Source organism: Choloepus didactylus, chromosome 10 (genome assembly GCF_015220235.1).
Source record: "Choloepus didactylus isolate mChoDid1 chromosome 10, mChoDid1.pri, whole genome shotgun sequence".
Taxonomy (NCBI): Eukaryota; Metazoa; Chordata; class Mammalia; order Pilosa; family Megalonychidae; genus Choloepus; species Choloepus didactylus.
Genome location: NC_051316.1, coordinates 88601273 through 88623870, shown reverse-complemented (window position 1 = coordinate 88623870; position 22598 = coordinate 88601273). Strand labels below are relative to the sequence as shown.

The 22598-nt window shown below is 41.8% G+C and overlaps 1 protein-coding gene and 1 pseudogene across 3 annotated transcripts in view; both read right to left on the bottom strand.

Moving 5' to 3' along the window:
- The window catches only part of AK8 (adenylate kinase 8), a 177572-nt gene that overhangs the window by 103610 nt on the left and 51364 nt on the right, over positions 1-22598 (bottom strand). For all 3 annotated transcript variants that reach the window (XM_037798289.1, XM_037798288.1, XM_037798290.1), the window contains 3 exons: positions 3408-3489; positions 2152-2223; positions 836-1036 (listed from right to left, as the gene is read on the bottom strand). In XM_037798289.1, the coding sequence (XP_037654217.1) occupies positions 836-1036; positions 2152-2223; positions 3408-3489 (355 nt within the window). The remainder of the gene's footprint in view (positions 1-835; positions 1037-2151; positions 2224-3407; positions 3490-22598) is intronic.
- Positions 21547-22052, bottom strand: LOC119505076 (annotated as a pseudogene).

Here is a 22598-nt window from a genome sequence, read left to right as displayed (position 1 = left end):
CAGCTGTGGATACATGATTTACAGAATTTATTTCATTTAATCATCACCTAAACCTGTGAGGTGGGTATGAGTTTTGTTGCCATTTTAGAGATGACGAAACTGAGGCTTAGCGGGGTTAAGAGAGTTGCCGAAGACTGCATAGCTGGTTTGTGGCGGAACTGAGATTTGAACAATAGTCCATTGACCGCAAAGTCTTAGGACTCAACCATCACCCCCCCCCCAACACACACACACACACACACACATACACATGCACCCCTCACTCAGGCCTACTTTAGCCTGGTCACCACAAAATTGCTGTGAACTTTTGTTATTGCTCTGGGTGTACTGCAGTTGGTCCCTGTGCTGAATGGACCCACCACTCTGGAGTTGTGTTGGGTTTTTTGTTATTTGTGGTGTTGGTTTTTGTTTGTTTGTTTGCTTTTAATCTTTAAAAATATTCTCTCCCCCTTTTCCCTCACAATCAGACTAAAATTTCTTGCTATCATGTTCTCGCCCTACCCCACATCCCATGCCCCTCACCTCTTCTCCCATTCCACCCGTCACTTTCAAATCTGCTGTGGGCTGCAGATCCAACCCCTTGAATGTAAAGTTTTAGCTCAGGGTCTTCAAGTGAGGTGCTCCCAAGGACCTTAGACATTTCTGGACACGGAATCTGGACCCTTTAAGACTTGGCACCCAGGGTCCCAGGCATATCCTGGATGCTGGCCGTTGCCAGACTAAGTGATGTCCTGATGAGGAGGGTGGAAATGTATGGTGAACCCTGCCCACTGGATGCCTGCCCAGGGTGGGGGTGCCAGGAGGCATCTAAGAGGGGTTGCCCATTTGTTTTTACCCTGGTAGAAGACGTCCACACATGGCTGGTCAGAACTGATGACTTTCAGGATTTTGGGGTAACAGGGGAGGATCCTAACAATGTTCCTATGATATTCCAGTAGTTTCTGAGCTGTCTCCATCTCCGAGATACCCTCTGGCATGGCCAGTCGGTCCTGGATTTCAGGTTCCGGGGGCCAGTCAAAAGTGGTGTGATAAATCTCTGCAACAGAGAGAAGGTGCACTGTTAGAACCATCTTTATCGAGGGGCCACAATGGATGGCCAAGTGCATCTGACCCCAGGCAGGACAGAACAGGGAGGGTTGCAGGGGGGCAGTTTGCTGTCCTGGCAGCCAGAGCCTATGAGTTCCAGCAGCTGGCGATTGGCTGGGCGTGGCTGACCACAACAGGAAGCAGGAGTCCGACATTAGTAGTGCAGGATGTGGCTCTGGCTCTGGGCCTGCCCCTTCTGTTCCTATTTACAGTAAACAATTGATGGTAAGTATGCTCTGCCCAATGGTAAGGACAGCTGTGATGCTTTGAGCACCTCTTCTGCTCCAGGCACCTGGACATGCATTTACCTGCAGACTCTCATTTCATCCTCACAGCAACAGCAATCTTATCATAAGGTAGGTCTCGGTGTTTTCATGCCCATGTACAGATGAAAAAACTTGAGTCTCAGAGACATTGGGCGACTCATCCCAGCAAAAGGGACAGAGCCAGGGGTCCACAAACCCAGGTCTATCTGTTTCCTGAGACCAGGAGGTCTAGAGCACTCCCTTGTCTGGTGAAAAACCTGTTCTTCAAGGCCCAATGCCAATGCCAAGTTCCTTTGCCCCAAGGCACTTGCCAGTTCTCCCGGATAATGCTAGTGCCTCCCTCTTCTGCATGCATTGCAAAGAACTGGAAGTTCGTGGGATGCAGAGTTTGCCCCAGGGAGACAGAGATGGTTGCCCAATTTCTGTGTATGGCCTCAAGCCAGGAGATGAGTTCAGCAGAGAGGGAGCTCAAAGCACAGGCATCAGGATTTCCTAGCCATGCTCTGTCCATGGTCTACCATCCATGCTCTAGTCTGGTTCTGCCACGATAAGGGCTCCTCATTTTACCTCTAGGGGCCTGTATTTCCTCTTCTGCTGGAATTTATTTATCTCAAAAGTGTCTTACAGCTCAGAACCCAGCCTGTGGCATTTGAACCTCAGCTTGCCTATGTGGCTTCTCACATGCCCAGAACATAGTAAATTCTCAAAATAAAGGGAGGTGTTGGTGTTATTGTGATTATCTCTGAAACTCCACCAGGTTGGGGGGGCGGGTAGGGGTTGGGGGTGGAGATGACCATACCTCCAGTTCGGGGGTCGATTCTCTTCCCCACGTTTCTCTCAATCAGTACCGTGTCTGGTGCACTCAGCACAACTAGAAAGAGAATTAAAGGAGCAAATACCAGGCATTTGACAACTCAACAGGTGAACTCACTGCCCTTCCCCCTACATGGGACCTGACTCCAGGGGTGTGAATCTCCCTGGCAATGCAGGATATGACTCCTGAGAATGACTCTGGACCTGGCATTGTGGGATTAAGAACATCTTCTTGACCAAAAGGGGGATGTGAAATGAAACAAAATAAAGTTTCAGTGGCTGAGAGATTTCAAATGGAGTCGAGAGGTCACTCTGGTGGACATTCTTACGCACTATATAGATAACACTTTTTAGGCTTTAATGTATTGGAATAGCTAGAAGTAAATACCTGAAACTATCAAACTGCAACCCAGTAGCCTTGACTCTTCAAGACGATTGTATAACAATGTAGCTTACAAGGGGTGACAGCGTGATTCTGAAAACTTTGTGGATCGCACTTCCTTTATCCAGTGTATGGATGGATGAGTAGAAAAATGGGGACAAAAACTAAATGAAAAATAGGGTGGGATGGGGGGGATGATTTGGATGTTCTTTTTTACTTTTATTTTTTATTCTGATTCTTTCTGGTGTAAGGAAAATGTTCAAAAATAGATTGGGGTGATGAATGCACAGCTGTATGATGGTACTGTGAACAATTGATTGTACACCATGGATAATTGTATGGTATGTGAATATATCTTAATAAAGCTGAATTTAATTTAAAAAATTAAAGCTGAATTTAATTTAATTTAAAAAATTAGCTATTAAAAAAAAACAAAAAAACAAAACACAACAACAGGCATCTGAACAATGGATCCCAGACATTCGAATCTCATGAATCAATAATCTGTTCCATGCTTCTTTTGCTCTGTAATGATACTAATAACACAACAACCTTCTTCCATCCCATGAATTCTTAAAAGAAAGGTCTTTTTAGCACCAAAACACAAAGAACATAATCTCAGGACAGAGGGCAGCTCTTCCATTTTATACATTTAGTTTTCTGAAAAATCCACTGTGCTCTCCTTTTTCTTGCTTGACCACAGGCCCAACAAGCCTTCCTCTTGAAGGGTGCCCGGGGCTGAGGGTGGGCACTGGGGAGCCAGCAGCACAGAGCAGGGTGGCCATTTGCTCACTTGCTGTGGCTCTTGAGGGGACAGGGGCTGGGCTCTGGGGGGAGGATCCGACTGGGAGAATACTTACTAACGTGTCTGGGCATGATCCCCAGAGTCTGAATCATCAGAGCCTGTTCCCGTGTTTCAGGGATACCGTCAAGAATCCAGCCCTAGACAGAGAATTTGGAAAAGTGCTCATCCCTTTTTGAACTACTATAAAAGGAATATAATAGCTTTAGGGAAGGATTGGAACTTTTAGGACAAAAGAAAAGAAATGTCTTTGATAACCCCATCACCCTTATTTAACAACTACTCTCATATTTTAATATTCCCTTCCAAGCTTATGTTTCTGTTATACATTATACCTAACATGAGCATTCTTTATTGGTACACCTCTTCATTACCACTATCCTCAATAGCTGTACAACGTTCCACCAAGTGAACGCGCGATAGTTACTTAACCATGCCTCACCAATGAACATTTCAATCTCTAACAACTTTCCTTTTTCATAAATAACACTGTGATAAACATCTTTGTGCATATAGCTTTTTTCACATTTTGGATTATTTCCTAAGGAGAGTTTCTTAGATATGGGATTCTGGGGACAACAAATCACCAGGGTCAAAATAAAGCCCCACTTTTCTTAAGAACAAGCCATGAAGTAAGCATTAAGAGACCAGAGTTCGTTTCTGTTCTGTAGCCAACTTCTTGTGGGACTGAAATCCCCTAGCCATCAGCTCCTTCCTTGGCATAGCTAGGAAATTGGTTTAGAAGATTTATTTGTTATTAACTTTCTAAAATCTGATTGTAAAGCAATACATGATCATTGTACATATACTACGTGGAAAATATTGAAAAGTTCGAATAAAAATATGTCACTGACACTGCACAGACCCAAACTAGCCACTATTAACGTTTTGCCATATCTTCTTCCAGGCTTCACATACAGATACCCTTTTCCCCGGAGGGAAAAAGAGAATCACACAGTACATACTATTTTGTAATTTGTTCTTTTCACATAGCATAAGCATTTTGTGAACATTTTCCCATGTCACAAAATGTTCCTCTCCTGGCAGTTTCCATAACTGCCTGGTATTGCAAGCATCAATATGACAAATGTTAACTAATCCCATATTGTTGCTCATTTAGTTTGAGTCCAGTCTTTCATCATTATAATTAAAAAAAATGTTGTACTTATTTGTACATACATCTTGTTGCACATCCAATAGCCTCAAGATAAATTTCTGCAAGTTGATACCTTTCTTTTGTTTGATACATTTTGCTACATCACTCTAAAAAATGACCAACTTATGAACCTAACAAGAGTTTTCCTGTGTTTTCCCCGATGTTGGACATTATCTTGGGGGGAAAAATCTATCCTGCACAATATGGTAAACTGTTCCTGCTTTAAGTTACATTTCTTTGATCATTAGTGAGGCTCAATATTTTTTCCATATGTTTATTGACCATCTGAATTTTCTTTTCCAAAATGCCATCCATCTGCCTTTCCTTTGGGGTTTTATCCTTTTATTTATTTACAAGAGCTCTTTACATGTTAAGAATATTAACCCATTTCTGCCATATGTGACCACAAACCCTTTCAGACAATGTTGCAACATTATCTGCAGTTCATCTTGGGCCTTTTAATTTTGTGGAAAATGTTTTTTAGACACTAGTTTTCGGCAAAATCAATCAGTGTTGTTCTTTTTAGATTCTGGCTTTGTAAAGATATATTAAAAAAAGACCTTTTCTACTGCAAAGGCTGATAAATATTTATTTGCATTTAAATTTTCTCTCACTGTTTCCCTTTTTACATTTAAATATTCAATACAACTACATTTTTTTGTGAATGATATGAGGCTGTGACCTAATTTGTCTCCTTGTGGCTTGCCAACTGTTCCAATCCCATTTATGAAATAAAGTATCCTTTCCCCTCTGATGTGAATACCACTTTTATCATAATCTAAATTCTGATATGATGTTGGCTTCAGCAGCAAGCTTTCTGTATGGTTATCATCTTTTTGCCTATATATTCAAGTCATCATCAAACTATTTAAATTATTGTCATTTATAATTTATAGGCTCCCCCTTTCTTTTCCCAAAATGTATTCTTCCAGATAATAATCAATAATATTTTGTCAAGGTCCAAAAGAGAAATTCTACTAAGATTTTGGAAGAACATTAAATGTATAGGTTAATACATGAAGAGTTGACACTTTTACAATACCAAATCAATACATTATCTTCTCATTTGCTTAAGGTTAATTTCTTTTATTTTTTTAATATCCTTCAACAATGTTCAGATTAAACAATATCTAAAGTCCTTCCAAGTCCCATGAGTCTAGATTTCTTCCTTTACATATACTACCCATTGCCTTAGACTTAGTATCTGGATAAACTAGGGAAATAAACTTCGGAAGAGTGAAATTAAACATCTAATTGCTTAACTCTCCATTTTGCAGTGAAGGGGGACAGGCAACTACAGGTTGAAGCTGAGGTTTCTGACTCCAACTCCCAGAAGGGAAACCCCTTGGCCATAGGCCCCTCCCTCTCAAATATTATGAGAATGTGGTTGCTTTAAGGTCAAAGGATGGACTGATACAGGTGAACTGACTCATAGTCACTCATAACCCATAACACTTGATTTATAGAACACTTTTTGGGTGATGGAAAGAAACATCTTTCTTAAGAAACAACAAAAAAGTATTCACATTTCTTCAATATTAAAATATTTAGGTTTCAACAGCCTCTACTGACAGTTTAAAAAAAAAAAAGCTAAACAAATTTACAGAGTAAAGAATGTTGGAAAAATCAGACATGCTTTCATTAATTTCTTAAATTATACCAGTACACTCACAGCCACTAAACCCCTGGTTTCTAGAATTAACGAAGCAAAAGTGCAAAAACAAATTTTAACAGCCTTTTGCTCCCTCAAGTCCTTGTTATAGCCAGCCAAGTGCTGAGCTAAAACTCTTGAAAACAGTAAACATCTACAGATGTGAGCAACGCCACAGGAACCATGAAACGCAGCATCTGACTGTGCCTTCACTTACAGGAAGCCATACCAATATTTCTGAACTTCAGCTAAAATCATACCCCCATAATTTTTCTTTATTTGGTAGGGGAGGCATCGTGAACACATCGATTGATTGCTTCTTATAGTACAAAGGCTGGCAATTCTGCTTCTTCGAGCTGGAAGAAGGTTGGACGGAACTCTATCTTCACTCGGCACCGAAAAAGACCTCTGCTTTTAATATTGCATTACTGAGCAATCATTATAATCTCACCCATAAATTTGCAGCTGATATCAGTATGTGGTCCAAAGCTTTTACAACTATTCAGGGGAACAGCTCTCACTGACTTCTCATTGGAGAAAAAGAGACTTCCAATTACAAGAGAAAAGTGCAGCAAAATGAGGAACATCTCCCTAATTAGTCTGGTGTGTCACTTTGCTGCAGATGTGAAATCATAAAAAGAAGAAAGTGAGGGTGGGGCTCATAAGTGAACCAGGTCTCTCTAGGTCTGCTCTTTCTGATTTGGGGCATGGTATGGTGACCCAGGTGTTAAGAAATGAGGTCCCTCGGTTGCTGCAAAGGAGAGGCTAGGCCTCACTGTATTTGTGCCTAAGAGTCTCCTCCCGAATGCCTCTTTGTTGCTCAGATGTGGCCCTCTCTCTCTGGCTAAGCCAACTTGAAAGGTGAAATCACTGCCCTCCCCCCTACGTGGGATCAGACACCCAGGGGAGTGAATCTCCCTGGCAACGTGGAATATGACTCCCGGGGAGGAATGTAGACCCGGCATCGTGGGATGGAGAACATCTTCTTGACCAAAAGGGGGATGTGAAAGGAAATGAAATAAGCTTCAGTGGCAGAGAGATTCCAAAACGAGCCGAGAGATCACTCTGGTGGGCACTCTTACGCACACTTTAGACAACCTTTTTTAGGTTCTAAAGAATTGGGGTAGCTGGTGGTGGATACCTGAAACTATTAAACTACAACCCAGAACCCATGAATCTCGAAGATAGTTGTATAAAAATGTAGCTTATGAGGGGTGACAGTGGGATTGGGAATGCCATAAGGACCAAACTCCACTTTGTCTAGTTTATGGATGGATGTGTAGAAAAGTAGGGGAAGGAAACAAACAGACAAAGGTACCCAGTGTTCTTTTTTACTTCAATTGCTCTTTTTCACTCTAATTATTATTCTTGTTATTTTTGTGTGTGTGCTAATGAAGGTGTCAGGGATTGATTTAGGTGATGAATGTACAACTATGTAATGGTACTGTAAACAATTGAAAGTACAATTTGTTTTGTATGACTGCATGATATGTGAATATATCTCAATAAAATGATGATTAAAAAAAAAAAAAAAAGAAAAAAAAAAAAGAAATGAGGTCCCTGAGGGACCCCGGGGACTGTACCCATACCCTATTAGAGCAGACCCACATTCTATGGAGAAGGCAGCCATGAAGACCCTTCATTGGCCCACCTGGAAGGGAAGCACACAGTGACCAAGGCAAGTCAGGGAGTGTAGATGCTAGAGCGCCCTCAAGGTGGAAGCTCCAGGCTTAGCCACAGCACTCAGAAAAGACCTTCTTTTCTGGAGCTCTTGCATTTATCGAGATTATTTGCAACTGTCTAGTAGCAAAAGGGACTGAACTTTTGAGGGGAGACAGTGATTTTAACTGAGTGCAATTTAATGGCTCCAAATTCTGGAAAGGCAAGAAATCATCAGCCAGTAAACAGCATCTTACAACTGCCATTATGGGTCACTAAAGACGTTCAGAACAACCCTGAGTGGTTAAGTTCATGGGTCTGACTTCCAGGGGCAGCTCAATGTGATGGAGGTATCAGTCAATCCCTAATTAGAATACATTATCCATCTTCCTGACACTTCAGTGAAATGTCTATTCCACTCTGGAGCTGCAGCTTTGTTCAGAGCAGGTTAATTGATATTCTGATGCCTTTGCTAGCCATACCCCCGTGGCTCGGTTCTGTTTTATCACACATCAAAAAGGCCGTATGCTCAGGGCACTCCGTGCACCAGCGCAGAGCTGGAGGTCTGCACAGCTGCAAGGAGTACGGTTATCACAGGAGGGACAAGCACCAAGCAGATGTCACAAATGAAAAAAAAAAAAAGGAAAGAAAAGAAGCCAGTCAATCTAGGGAACTTGGCGGGACCCAGCAGAGCACGGCCTGATGCATAACTGGCTCATCTTGCTTTGTGCAAACACTGGCCTTTTTTGCCCTCCTGACTATTATTAAAGCGCAATTAGCAACTTCACATGGTAAGACTTGGTTGCCCTCTGGGTCCTCTGCCTTTTTGATGAGTTGCCCTTCATCTCCTCCCCTCTCCACCAAAGACCAGAGCATGGGCATTCCCCTGAGTTTTCCCCCAGTACCGCCCCCTGATCCTGTTTCCAGCTCCAACTGCAAACTCCTTCCAAGGCGCTCCCTGGAGCTGAATGCTGATTCTTTACAGTCCCAAGGAGGCACTCTGAGACTGAAGATTTGGATTCAATAAATCAAATCGACTCAGCTCAAAGTCTGAACCAGGGGAGGCATCACAAGATGCATCATGGAACCGCCAACCTTCCTCCCCTCCTTTTTTTCCAAATGAAATACTATGTGGTTTCCCAACATATCAAAGAGAGAAAAAAAAAAGAGAGAGAGAGAGTGAGAGAGATTTTATCAGCCCCAAAAGAAATACATTTTAAAAGGTCAAGTTTAAGATACTGATCTGTTCTCAGGCTAATCAGTGAGAACAATGTGACTAATTTGATGAATACGGTAAAGGTAACATCAAACTGCCCCAGTAGCCAGTTACTTTGGTTTCTACAAAAACATGAAATTCTTGATTCACATTGAGAAATGGTTGCAAATGGTAATTTTTTTTCCTCCAAATAGCATGTTATGTCGTCTTAAGATGACTTCCATACTAAACTCATCTAAAAGATGACTAGCAAGAATTTTTATTTCAAACTTTAATCTCAATATGCAACAACTGCTGGCATTCCTTACCATGTTAAAAATACATGACCGCAGCAGGGTGAGTTACACCTTAACTTGTACTTACACAGATGACTCTTCTGCCCTGGCAAGTCATGCCCTGGGGTTCACCTGGCCCTTTTCCAGGCATAGCTCATACTTGGCTAAATGTGCAGAAGTGATTTTTCTAAATAGTAGTGTTGAATTTCTCATCAATGACACACACATGAAGGTTTTATACAAACATGCAGATAACAGGAAAATATTTACTTCAAAGTCCAAAGGTTAAAAGCCAGTCGTCTTCAGGACGCTAAAAGTTGGTAAAGGACAGTTCTGAGTGTTCAAGAAGCTTTTTTATTATTCCCAAATAGCTAAAAAATTTTAAAATCAAATTCATATCAAATGTTTGTGGTGCCCCTTAGGTCAATCCGCAATGGAAGACATAGTTTGAGGACCACACTGTTCTGCCCACAAATGGACTAGTCCCACCCAAGAGCCACAGCTTTAGTGATGCCCAGGGGCTGCCCTCGGAAATTCCATCCCAGAGATACCCGCTTTAGGGATTCACATTTAGTGCTCAGGTTCAGGCACGTTGGGCCCTGGTTGAAAGTGAAAGAAATGGATAATTCAACAACATCCAGTTAATGGGTAGCAAGCATTTTAAAGCCTGTCTGCAGTGTAGACCCACCTCTTCAGAAACAAAATTAGCCCCATTAGGGTGTCAGTCTATCATGGTGGGGAAAAACAGCCAGCACCACTGCCAGTTGTAACTTTTAGTCGGTTACTCAACCCCTCTGGGCCTCCTTCTACTTTTCAGCAAAACGGGAACATTATAACAATTCATCGCATGGGATAATTAAAAGAAGGCTATAAATGTTCATAGCAGCATTATTCACAATTGCCAAGAGATGGAAACAACCCAAATGTCCTTCAACAGATGAGTGGATAAATAAAATGTGGTATATACACACGATGGAATACTACACGGCAGTAAGAAGGAACAATCTCGTGAAACATATGACAACATGGATGAACCCTGAAGACATAATGCTGAGCGAAATAAGCCAGGCACAAAAAGGGAAATATTATATGCTACCACTAATGTGAACTTTGAAAAATGTAAAACAAATGGTTTATAATATAGAATGTAGGGGAACTAGCAATAGAGAGCAATTAAGGAAGGGGAAACAATAATCCAAGAAGAACAGATAAGCTATTTAACGTTCTGGGGATGCCCAGGAATGACTATGGTCTGTTAATTTCTGATGGATATAGTAGGAACAAGTTCACAGAAATGTTGCTATATTAGGTAACTTTCTTGGGGTAAAGTAGGAACATGTTGGAAGTAAAGCAGTTATCTTAGGTTAATTGTCTTTTTCTTACTCCCTTGTTATGGTCTCTTTGAAATGTTCTTTTATTGTATGTTTTTTTTTTTTTCATACAGTTGATTTAAAAACAAAAAACAAGGAAAAAAATATGTAGAGCCCCCTTGAGGAGCTGGTGGAGAATGCAAGGGTATTGGCCTACCCCACCTCAATGGTTGCTAACATGACCACAGACATAGGGGACTGGTGGTTTGATGGGTTGAGCCCTCTACCATAGGTTTTACCCTTGGGAAGACGGTTGCTGCAAAGGAGAGGCTAGGCCTCCCTATAATTGTGCCTAAGAGCCTCCTCCCGAATGCCTCTTTGTTGCTCAGATGTGGCCCTCTCTCTCTAGCTAAGCCAACTTGAAAGGTGAAATCACTGCCCTCCCCCCTACGTGGGATCAGACACCCAGGGGAGTGAATCTCCCTGGCAACGTGGAATATGACTCCCGGGGAGGAATGTAGACCTGGCATTGTGGGACGGAGAACATCTTCTTGACCAAAAGGGGGAGGTGAAAGGAAATGAAATAAGCTTCAGTGGCAGAGATATTCCAAAAGGAGCCGAGAGCTCACTCTGGTGGGCACTTGTCCTAGTTTGCTAATGCTGGAGAATGCAAAACACCAGAGATGGATAGGCTTTTATAAAACGGGGGTTTATTTCACTAAACAATTACAGTCTTAAGGCCACAAAGCATCCAAGGTAACACCTCAGCAATTGGGTACCTTCACCGGAGGACGGCCAGCGGTGTCCGGAAAACCTCTGTTAGCTAGGAAGGCAGCTGGCATCTGCTCCAAAGCTCCGGCCTCAAAACGGCTTTCTCCCAGGACGTTCCTTTCTAGCAAGCTTGCTTCTCTTCAAAACATCACTCCCAGCTGCACTCTCTTTCTTTCCCCCAAGTCAGCTCATTTATATAGCTCCACCGATCAAGGCCCACCCCGAATGGGTGGGGCCACGCCTCCATGGGAACATCTCATCAAAATTATTTCCCACAGCTGGGTGGGGCACACTCCAAGCAAATCTAACCAACACCAAAACTTCTGCCCCACACAAGACCACAAAGATAATGGCATTTGGGGGACACAATACACTCAAACCGGCACATTCCACCCCCTGGAACCCAAAATGGCATTATCTTTCCAAATACAAAATACATTCATTTATCACAAAAACTTAAATCATTTCAGTAACAAAAGTTAAGTACAAAATCCCATCAAAATAAGTTTAGGCTTGGTCAGTTCTAAGGCATAATTCCCCTCTAGCTGTGGATCTGTGAACCTAGAACAAGTTATGTGCTTCCAATATACAAAGGAGAGACATTCATAGGATAAACATTTCCATTGCCATAAGGAGAAACAGTAAGGAAAACAGGGTTAACAGGAGCAAAACAGTTCCTAAAACCCACAGGACAAAGTCCATTAGATTTCAAAGTCCGAGAGTCACTAACAAAACAACGTTGCATCCTTGGGGCTTGAGAGAGCTGGAGCCTAACCCTTCCCAAGGGCCTTTTCTGCAGCCCGTTCCTCTCCAAACACTTAGGTGAGTGCTCCAACATTTCCACACATTGGGGAGACCACCTTCTCGGCCCCACCCTCCTCAAACATCGGGGCAGCTCCCGGATTCCCTTCCATCTCCGGGTCACACGCTCAACCCCTTCAGAACAGTGTGGTGGCAGCCAGGCTCTCCCCAATTCCCTGGAAATGTGCTCCACCCTCTTTGGGACCTGAGGTGGCAAAACTCTTCCAGAGCATCGAGGCGGAAAGCCCGCCCTCGACCTCCAGGGCAAACTCACCCTTTCCATGCATGTGGGCTGCTCCGCTCTCCCAGCCCTAAACCTCTTGACTCCAGACCTCAACCTCCATGGCTCTGTCTTTGAAGAGATTTTTCCTTTAATTTTTTCCTTGTCTGTCTCCTCCAGTCCAGACCGGCAATGGCTCCGTCTATAAAGATCTCGCAAAAATTCTGTTGGCTTTGCATGAAGCATGCAGGGGTCAAAGCCATCAGACAATAGGAGTTTCCACAAATCCTTTCTGCTTAACTCCTTATCCAATCTTGGCTTGTCCTCAGGTTGGGCTGTAGCTTCTGGGATTCTACCCATTGGAAGCCCGTAATTTTCCAAGCCATCAACTTCTGGTTTCTTTGAACCCAAGAGTTCAGTTCTAAGTTTATCTCTCTCTGCTCGCATTTTACTATAAGCTGCAAGGAGAAGCCAGGATACGTCCTCCACACGTAGTCTGGAGATCTCCTCAGCTAAGTATTCCAAGTTGTTGCTTCCAGATTCGTCCTTCCATCTGACACCAGGACTCAATTTTGCCAAATTCTCTGCCACTTTAAAACAAGGATCGCCTTTCTTCCAGTTTACAACACATTCATCATTTCTGTTCAAGTCCTCATCAGAAGTATCTTTAGAGTCCATATTTCCACAAACAGTCTCTTTAAAGCAGTTTTGGCCTTTTCTATCAAGCTCCTCACAACTCTTCCAGAAATTCCCCCTTATCCATTTAAAAAGCCGTTCCAACATGTTTGGTATTTGCAAACTCAGCAGCAAAAGCACCCCACTTCTCTGGTACCAAAATCTGTCCTAGTTTGCTAATGCTGGAGAATGCAAAACACCAGAGATGGATAGGCTTTTATAAAACGGGGGTTTATTTCACTAAACAATTACAGTCTTAAGGCCACAAAGCATCCAAGGTAACACCTCAGCAATTGGGTACCTTCACCGGAGGACGGCCAGCAGTGTCCGGAAAACCTCTGTTAGCTAGGAAGGCAGCTGGCATCTGTTCCAAAGCTCCGGCCTCAAAACGGCTTTCTCCCAGGACGTTCCTTTCTAGCAAGCTTGCTTCTCTTCAAAACATCACTCCCAGCTGCACTCTCTTTCTTTCCCCCAAGTCAGCTCATTTATATAGCTCCACCGATCAAGGCCCACCCCGAATGGGTGGGGCCACGCCTCCATGGGAACATCTCATCAAAATTATTTCCCACAGCTGGGTGGGGCACACTCCAAGCAAATCTAACCAACACCAAAACTTCTGCCCCACACAAGACCACAAAGATAATGGCATTTGGGGGACACAATACACTCAAACCGGCACAGCACTCTTACGCACAATTTAGACAACCCTTTTTAGGTTCTAAAGAACTGGGGTAGCTGGTGGTGGATACCTGAAACTATCAAACTACAACCCAGAACCCATGAATCTTGAAGACAATTGTATAAAATGTAGCTTATGAGGGGTGACAATGGGATTGGGAAAGCCATAAGGACCACACTCCACTTTGTCTAGTTTATGGATGGATGAGTAGAAAAATAGGGGAAGGAAACAAACAAACAGACAAAGGTACCCAGTGTTCTTTTTTACTTCAATTGCTCTTTTTCACTTTAATTATTATTCTTGTTATTTTTGTGTGTGCTAATGAAGGTGTCAGGGATTGATTTAGGTGATGAATGTACAACTATGTAATGGTACTGTGAACAATCGAATGTACGATTTGTTTTGTATGACTGCGTGGTATGTGAATATATCTCAATAAAATGAAGATAAAAAAAAAAGGCTATAAACAAACAACAACAAAAAAACAAGTATAGTGCCTGACAAGAAAGAAATAACCCAGTCAATGGTAACTAGTTTTATTATTATAATTTTGAGAAAGGTGACTACATTTTTTACTTTACCTACTTTCTAGAAGGAATCCTGCTTATGTTTGTAGAACTTAATATAAAGAAATAGTTAAAAAGTGCAATCTCTTAGAAGGAATAACTGGCATTCTAGATATGAACCAAGGAAAGCATTTTAATTAAAGAGGACTTGGGGAAAATGCATTTTAATTAAAACAAGGGGAGTCTGGTGAGTTGACACCTACTGCAGATTCACTCCAAAGTGTCCTCATGCCATTGGCCATTCCTTGACCTGGTGGGCCCCCCTGAAGGGAAGTTTGCTTCTCCTCTGGAAGTCCATGGTCAGGAGCCACCTGGGCCGCACCTGGGTCCAGGGACATGGGTAAACAATAATTCTGTTGTCACAATGGGTTAAGAGTTTCAGTATAGTGGCCTATGATTCATTCATTCATTCTTCACCTACCCATTCATTCATTCATTCGAGTATTTGTTGACCACCATTTGCAGTACACAGTGCTTCCATACTGGAAAGGTCAGGGGAGTCTCCTCTGGCTTGGGGGCTTGTCCAGTAGATAGCACCTGGGGAGTGAAGTGTCAGTGGTTTACTTAGCTGACTACCCCCACTTCTGGTTTAATCAATGCCTATACTTAAGGCTCTTTCTCTAACTAGTCATTTGACCTTACGCAAGGCGCCAAACTTCATGTGTAAAACAAGAGGGTTGACTTAGGTGACTCTTAAGCAGTGGGACCATATGATTTATGATCTAGCCAAGGCATTTTGAGAGTGAACGGGTAAGCTATTAATAATTATGCAGGGAAAATAGTCATAAACCAGGACCAGTGATTTCCCCTGCCTCTGAGGGCCTCTTGGACATTAACACAACATAATTTACCTTCGGTCATCCAGCGTGATTCTACCATTACAATTCTGCCGGTTCCCTGAACTCATGAAAAGGAGGGAAATCCCCGTGGAGCAGGGGTGGGGGCCGACAGTGGGGAGGGTGACAAGCTGCAGAAGTCTGACCAATAATTAAATGACTCCTTTCCTGGGAAACTCCCAAGTACATCCTGATCTGATTCAGGTGGTGCTGACATGAACTAAGAGCCCGCCTAAGTCTCAGAGGCTGTACAACTCTCCAGTCCACTGCAATCCAAATGGTTCCTCAGATTTCACTCCTCCCTCTCAATCCACTGATACAGACACAGCTCAAAACCAGGGCAGCCAGCCCTTGACTGCTTGTACCACCACCACCACCCCCATCTGTGCTCTTTCTCCCTCACCCAGGGACCCCAGGCCTTTCCATCTGGGCCCTCATTTGCCCTCAAATCAGACTCACTGGTGTAGGGAAAGCACTGGCAGTGGACCCAGTTGTGGCTTACTTGGAATCTTGGCTCTAACAGCATAGCTTTGTGATCTTGAATTATTTAACCCGAGTCTCAGTGTCCTCATCTGTAAAATGCGGACAATAAGACCTAACAGAGCATCTTTTAAAAGATTAAACAAGATCGATAGTCACAAGTGTGATGAAAAGGTGCCTGAAAAGTAGGTTTTTCACAAACATCAGTTTCTTTCCCTCCCCTAAACACAATATGAAGTGTAAGAGAATTTGCATATTAACATGACTTAAAAAGATTGAATCCACAAAGAGATGATTTTACAAACCTGCAGTTTCAGGACCCAAGATGTGAGGAAACACCCTGGGCAGATACCCTGGACCACACTTGTAAAAGGAGCAGCTCCCTTGTCCATCTCCTCCCACAGCTGGCAGTCTTGCTGTCTCCAGTTTGTTCTTGGTCGCTTCCATCAAATACACTACCACTCTTGTTTCCTCTCCTGCCATAAAAAGAGCTGGTTCTCTTCCCCTAGCTCAGTTCCCTGGGGACAGTTACTCCCAATTCTTCGAGGCTTGGGCCACTTCCCACATTTTCCTCCATTCATTTTCAACCCAGGTCCAAGTCTCTTCTGCTTCCAGAGACTGGACCCTATTCCCTGGACTTCAGATCCTACTGGCTGACTCAGCAAAAATCAAATCCAACCAACTGTTGAGAACAGGAATTTGGGAAGGTCTTTTATGTCTTCAGAGAATAAGAATTCATTAGTCTAGACACTAGTGAATTATACAAGGTCTCAATAAATAAAAGGCATGTGTGTTAGGTTGAATTATTTGTCCCAATTAGACATGTTCTTAATCTTAATCCACATCCCTGTGGGTATGAATCCTCTGTAAATAGGAACTTTTGAAGAAGTTATTTTTAGTTTTTTAGTTAAGGTGTGGCCAGTTGAAGGAGGGCAGGCCTTAATCCAAATTACTGGAATCATTATAAAGGAAGAAGCCAGAAGCCAGGATCAGGGGAGGCCACAAGAGAAGCAGGAAGTCAGTGGGAACCTGAAAGAGAAAGGAGAGGACATTGCCATATGATAGAGGCAAGAGATTAAAGCCAAGGAACTGCAAGGATTGCAGCAAACCAGCAGCAGAATGCTACCGACCTCAGGAGAAAGAAAAAAGCAAGTCTTCTGGCCTCCAAAACCATGAGACAATAAATTCCCATTGTTTAAGTCAACCCATTGTGGGGTATATGTCATAGCAGCCTGGCAAATTAAGACAGCATGCCAATAAAATAGACATTTTCTCCTCTACTCTAACCAGTTTTTATTTATTATTAATATTATAGGTAGTATATTTATAATTAAAATTGGGGTAGTTAATATGCTACCGATTGTAGCTTAAGAAAGCAAATGCTAAAAATCATCCACTTAGTTTCCACAATTCTTTAAAATCCTACCAACTGATGGTGTTGACCTAGATGGGGGCCCCTGGACCCCCACCTACAAGCCGTGTGACTATTTCCCTATCTGCAAAATAGGGATAATGAAAATAGCATTCATATTTCATAGTGTTTAGGGTTAAAATGCAATATTGTACATAAAGTGTTAGTACGATGCATATAGTACATGCACAATAAATGGTAAGATTTTTTCTTCAATATACACTATGCTGGCATACACCATGATTTTCATAGATGGCAAATAATTTTAAAAACCCAAGAACTTGCTGCAAAGGAGAGACTAGGCCTCCCCATAACTGTGCCTAAGAGCCTCCTCCCGAATGCCTCTTTGTTGCTCAGATGTAGCCCTCTCTTTCTAGCTAAGCCAACTTGGCAGGTGAAATCACTGCCCTCCCCTCTACGTGGGATCAGACACCCAGGGGAGTGAATCTCCCTGGCAACATGGAATATGACTCCAGGGGAGGAATCTAGACCCGGCATCGTGGGATGGAGAACATCTTCTTGACCGAAAGGGGGATGTGAAAGGAAATGAAATACACTTCAGTGGCAGAGATTCCAAAAGGAGCCGAGAGGTCACTCTGGTGGGCACTCTTACGCACAATTTAGACAACCCTTTTTAGGTTCTAATGAATTGGAATAGCTGGCAGTAAATACCTGAAACTATCAAACTACAACCCCGAACCCATGAATCTTGAAGACGATTGTATAAAAATGTAGCTTATGAGGGGTGACAATGTGATTGGGAAAGCCATATGGACCACACTCCCCTTTGTCTAGTTTATGGATGGATGAGTAGAAAAATGGGGGAAGGAAACAAACAAACAAACAAACAAAAGCACCCAGTGTTGTTTTTTACTTTAATTGCTCTTTTTCACTTTAATTTTTATTCTTCTTATTTTTGTGTGTGTGGTAACGAAAATGTTCAAAAATTAATATTGGTGATGAATGCACACCTATGTAATGGTACTGTAAACAACTGAATGTATGCTTTGCTTTGTATGACTGCATGGTATGTGAATATATCTCAATAAAATAAATAATAATAAAAAAAAAACCCAACAACTAAGAGTCTATGAACGGGAGCATGTGGAACTGGGCTGCACTTGTGCACTGTCCTCCTGAGGTACGTGTTTCTCCTTCTCAGGGTGCAGACCTGGTTTGCTGGTGCTACACTAGCCTTGATATAGCCTTTAACTTGCAAATGGGGGCAAGGCTGGTGGTTCCAGTCCAGTTCCATTTCCATCATCACTGTGCCTCTCCATTATTCTCTACAGCTTAAATCTACACTTAAATTTGCTCAAACATCAGACTCTCTCCTGCATTTTGACAATCTAAGTTTCCTTCCAAACTTCAGAGACAGGGGTCATTTGATACAGCACATACATCAACTAACTGGCTGGCCAGCTCACAAAGGACATCAAAATGCTCATTCCCTAATGCAAGGTGTTAATAATAGGGTGGGATATATGGGAACGCTGTACTTTCTGCACGATTTTTCTGTAAACCTTCAACTTCTCTAATTAAAAGAAAAAAAAGGAAAAGAATGCTCATTCCCATCCACACTGTGTACTGCTTATCAGCATGCAGACAGGTGGCACACACATATCATTAACAAGCCCTAGATCACATCGACCAGCCAAGCTTGGCCTTGACATAAGGGACTAGAAACACCCACAAATAAGGGAACAATGTGGGTATACTCACTCTGTTCTACCCCACAACACACCAAACACTCAAAGTCCCTGTCTCACTGTGATGTTTGCCATAAGTTTTCTGAGAAGAGTTCAGACCTCTCCTTCTGATCCCCTGCAATCTTAACTGCATTTGTATTAGAGGAACACACAGCTTAGAGCCTCAGCAGAGCTGTTGATCAATAAAACCACGCTCCTTGGAGAATGCATGTGACATCTATAAGCCCGTGAGTGTCAAAACAATGGCAAGAAAATCCTGTGTTCCTACTGTCAGTGGGATGAAAGCTGTGTAATTAATGCCAGCCCAATGACACCACAAGGAGAAATAAAACAAACAGCTGGTGGTTCGGTGGACCTGCATCCAGTTCCTCCATTCCTCTAACATTTTCACTATAAAATACTGACTCACGTTATGGGCAGGGAAGCATAAATCTGCTACCAAAAAGGGAAAGAAAAAAAAAAAAGGCTTCAGAAACCCACCAAGAAATTTTAAACTTTTGATTCCACAGTCAAAATTATACCACATAATCTCCTCCTTTATTGAGAAATAATTGAGAGGCTCCACGATATTGAGATTAAAATGAAGTTAACCTGTGACCATGAAGTCTAATTTTGCATTTTATCTATGATAAGGGAAACACCCCCCACCGGTGCTGTTTCTTGCAGGGGCCAGGGGCACGACCCTGCTTCCAAAGTGCATTAGTGACTTGCTTCCTGACTCCAGAAACTCGGGGGAAGTGGTCAAAGTTTGACAGAAGGGTCAAAGTTTTGCATCTGATGATGGAATTCTTTCTTCCACTCAACAAGGAGATTATGTGGTACCAGATGTTTTGTACTTGATGGGTTCCTAGAAGGTTTGTTTGCCTTTTAGGTAGCACATTTATCCTTTCTTTGGATCAGTGGGTGGCTTTACTGTGCCACAGTCTTTTTGTCTGTAACATGGGGCTGACTGTAGTACCTAACACCTACCTCCACAGTGAGCCACACAAAGGCTGGGATTCCGTTCTGTTTGCTTTGCGCTGTTCTGTCCCCAACATGACTTAGAACATTCCTGGCACAGAGTAGTACCCCATAAGTCTTTTTTGTTGTTGTTGTTGAAGTATTTTATTTCTGATGTTAAATTACATTTTCTAAATATTTTTATAAAGAAATGAAAAAGGCCACAAACTGCTATTTGCCACAAAGTTGTACACCATAAAGTAAAATACAACCAACTGAATTTATCCATGTTTCCCCTTAATCAAATGCGACTTTCAGATGTTTTTCTATATACTTTATTTTAATTCATTTATACAGATTAGGGAAAACTAATTTATCATGAGTTGTTTCCATCTTTAAAGTTATGTTCTATAAACTTCCCCTCCTTTCCAGCAAATCCAGTGTTAAGTGAACAATGATGCAATGTACTATTTCAGGGGACCAAAGCAATCTGTAAACTTCATTTTCCAAATTTCAATTTCAGATTTCCACCTACATAAACAAAAAGACTCAAATAGCCAAAAATCACATAGCTAGCAGGAAGGAAAATGTATGAGATGATTATTTAACTAGAATTTTATTATTTATGCTTTTCCCCCAAGCTACAGGCACTTTTTAGACTGGCATTGAACACACACAACCACAGAGTTTAGATTTTTTTTCAGGCACATAATTACATGAAAAATAAAAACTTTCAAGCTCTTTCCTAGTTGAACTGGCTCTTAAGTATTTTCAGGGGAGGGGAATTCCAAGGATTTTGTGTTCTCTAAGAAACTGGCATATATAAATGAGCTGCTATATGTTCAATTAAATCTTGAAACCTAAAGAAGTTTTTTTTTCCTAAAAGTGCAATGCAGATATGCATGGCCATCACTGTTCACATAGTGAAAGGGTGGAATGGTAAAGACAGATTCAATCTCTTGTAAGTGTACAGTTGTAAGCTAATCTAAATGGAAAAAACAATACAAAAAACTCAACACAGACAATTGTTTAAAGGAAAAAAGAACCTACAAAGAAAAATGTTGAAAAACAAGAATATCTCCTCTTAAAAAGGAGAAAAGTATTATCCAACACAAAAATAAGAACTGCGGATTTGAAAAACACTCATTTGTCTTTGTCTTAAAATAATAAATAAAAAAAAATAGTGGAAGGAGGAGGTCAAGACCATTTAGAATTGAGGCAGTTCTATGTAAAAATGGAACAACGATTTCACCTCATGAAGGAAATGACTGAAATGAAATTTCACAAGTCTTCATGTCCATAATAAAATATATTAATGTGAAAAAAAATCAAAGCACAATTATCAAAAATACAGTCCAGATTTTTCCTCTTAGGTTTATAATAGACTACCAAACCTATTTAATGCATTTACTTCTACAAGCCTGCTCTGTTTACCAGCATATGCTATATACAAGCACATACACACACACTAGTATTTTACAATGAGAATCATATGTCTCATCTCAAACTAGTGATATGCCCTTCACTCACACTTACATACATTTTATTTGCATCATAAAAAACTTAAGACCTTTCTAAGCAATACATTTTAGAAAGCTTTGAAAGAGTTTTTAATCAACATATAACATAAAAAAGAATCTATATTTTTAAATGAAATCCTTTTAGTACTGTGGCATGATGCGTTTAACTGTTGAAGCAAAAATATAGCAATTACATTGTACTGTTTAAACTAATTCACAGCCATAGGGAAATGATTGATTTTTTAAATATAGCCAACATGAAACAGTATAGCTATGAGCAGTGAAATACTAGAAAACAGTGAATGAATAAATAAGATGATTTTTCAGCAGTGGCTATTCATTATTTTGCTTTTAGGAACCTGGAAGAAATTGTCTTCTTTAAGTTTCAAATGTTCTAGTAATTCTAGTCATTTCTTAGCTTCCTCAATATCACCTTGAATTGCTGAAGTAAGTGACTCTAAAGAATCAAAGTTCTTTTCTGGTCTGAGGAAGCCAACAAGGTTCACATTGAGCATTTCCCCACAGAAGTTCTCTTTGAAGTTATGCATTATGTGAGTTTCCATGGACTTTTTTGTATTCTTGTAGCATGGGTTCCATCCTATGCTCATCATCTTATGGACATCTCCACTTCCAACACTAGCCAACCATAATAAATGCCAGTGGATGCATCAGCTGGAAGACTGTCCACTACTTGTTTAGGAAAGTTAGCAGTGGGGATGCCCAGCTGCTTGGAGCGGTGACCGAAACCCCACACCACCTGGCTACGGCAGAAATAGCGCAGGTGCCTCATGACACTACCTGTTAGCAGCTGCGGGTCTGGCCCAGTCTGTGCGTCCATCCTGCAGAGTCGCCATCTAGGCAGTGTCTGGACCCTTTCGGACCAACCAGAGGACATGGGAGGGAGCTTAGCCAGTCTGCCTGGCACACAACCGGCCAGTTGGCTCTGATGACGCGTCAAGGCAGGTCCCTCTGGCTGCTGATCCAACAGATGCTACTGGGAGCCTGGGAGGTTGCATCTCCACCCCATAAGTCTCAGTTGTGGAAAATCCCATATGAAAGTTGTGAGAATTCAATCAGAAAATGTCTCAAAGCTTGGCCCAGTGTCTGGCACATATTACATGCTAATAAATGGCAGCTAACCATTATTTTTATCTTTATCTCAATGGGCCAATCCTGTTCTCCATCACCTATGTATGGGCTAAGTTCTGGCTGTCATTTTTATTCTCACGAGTTTTCCTCTAACATGATCACAAGCCCAATAAGTCGTGGGGCAAGGTAACATTTTTTTAAAACTTGTTGAGGTCACATGCCACTTAACTAACCACAAGTCCCAGTAGGCAGGCTCTGATTTGGGCTCATTTGCTTTTAGCCAGGC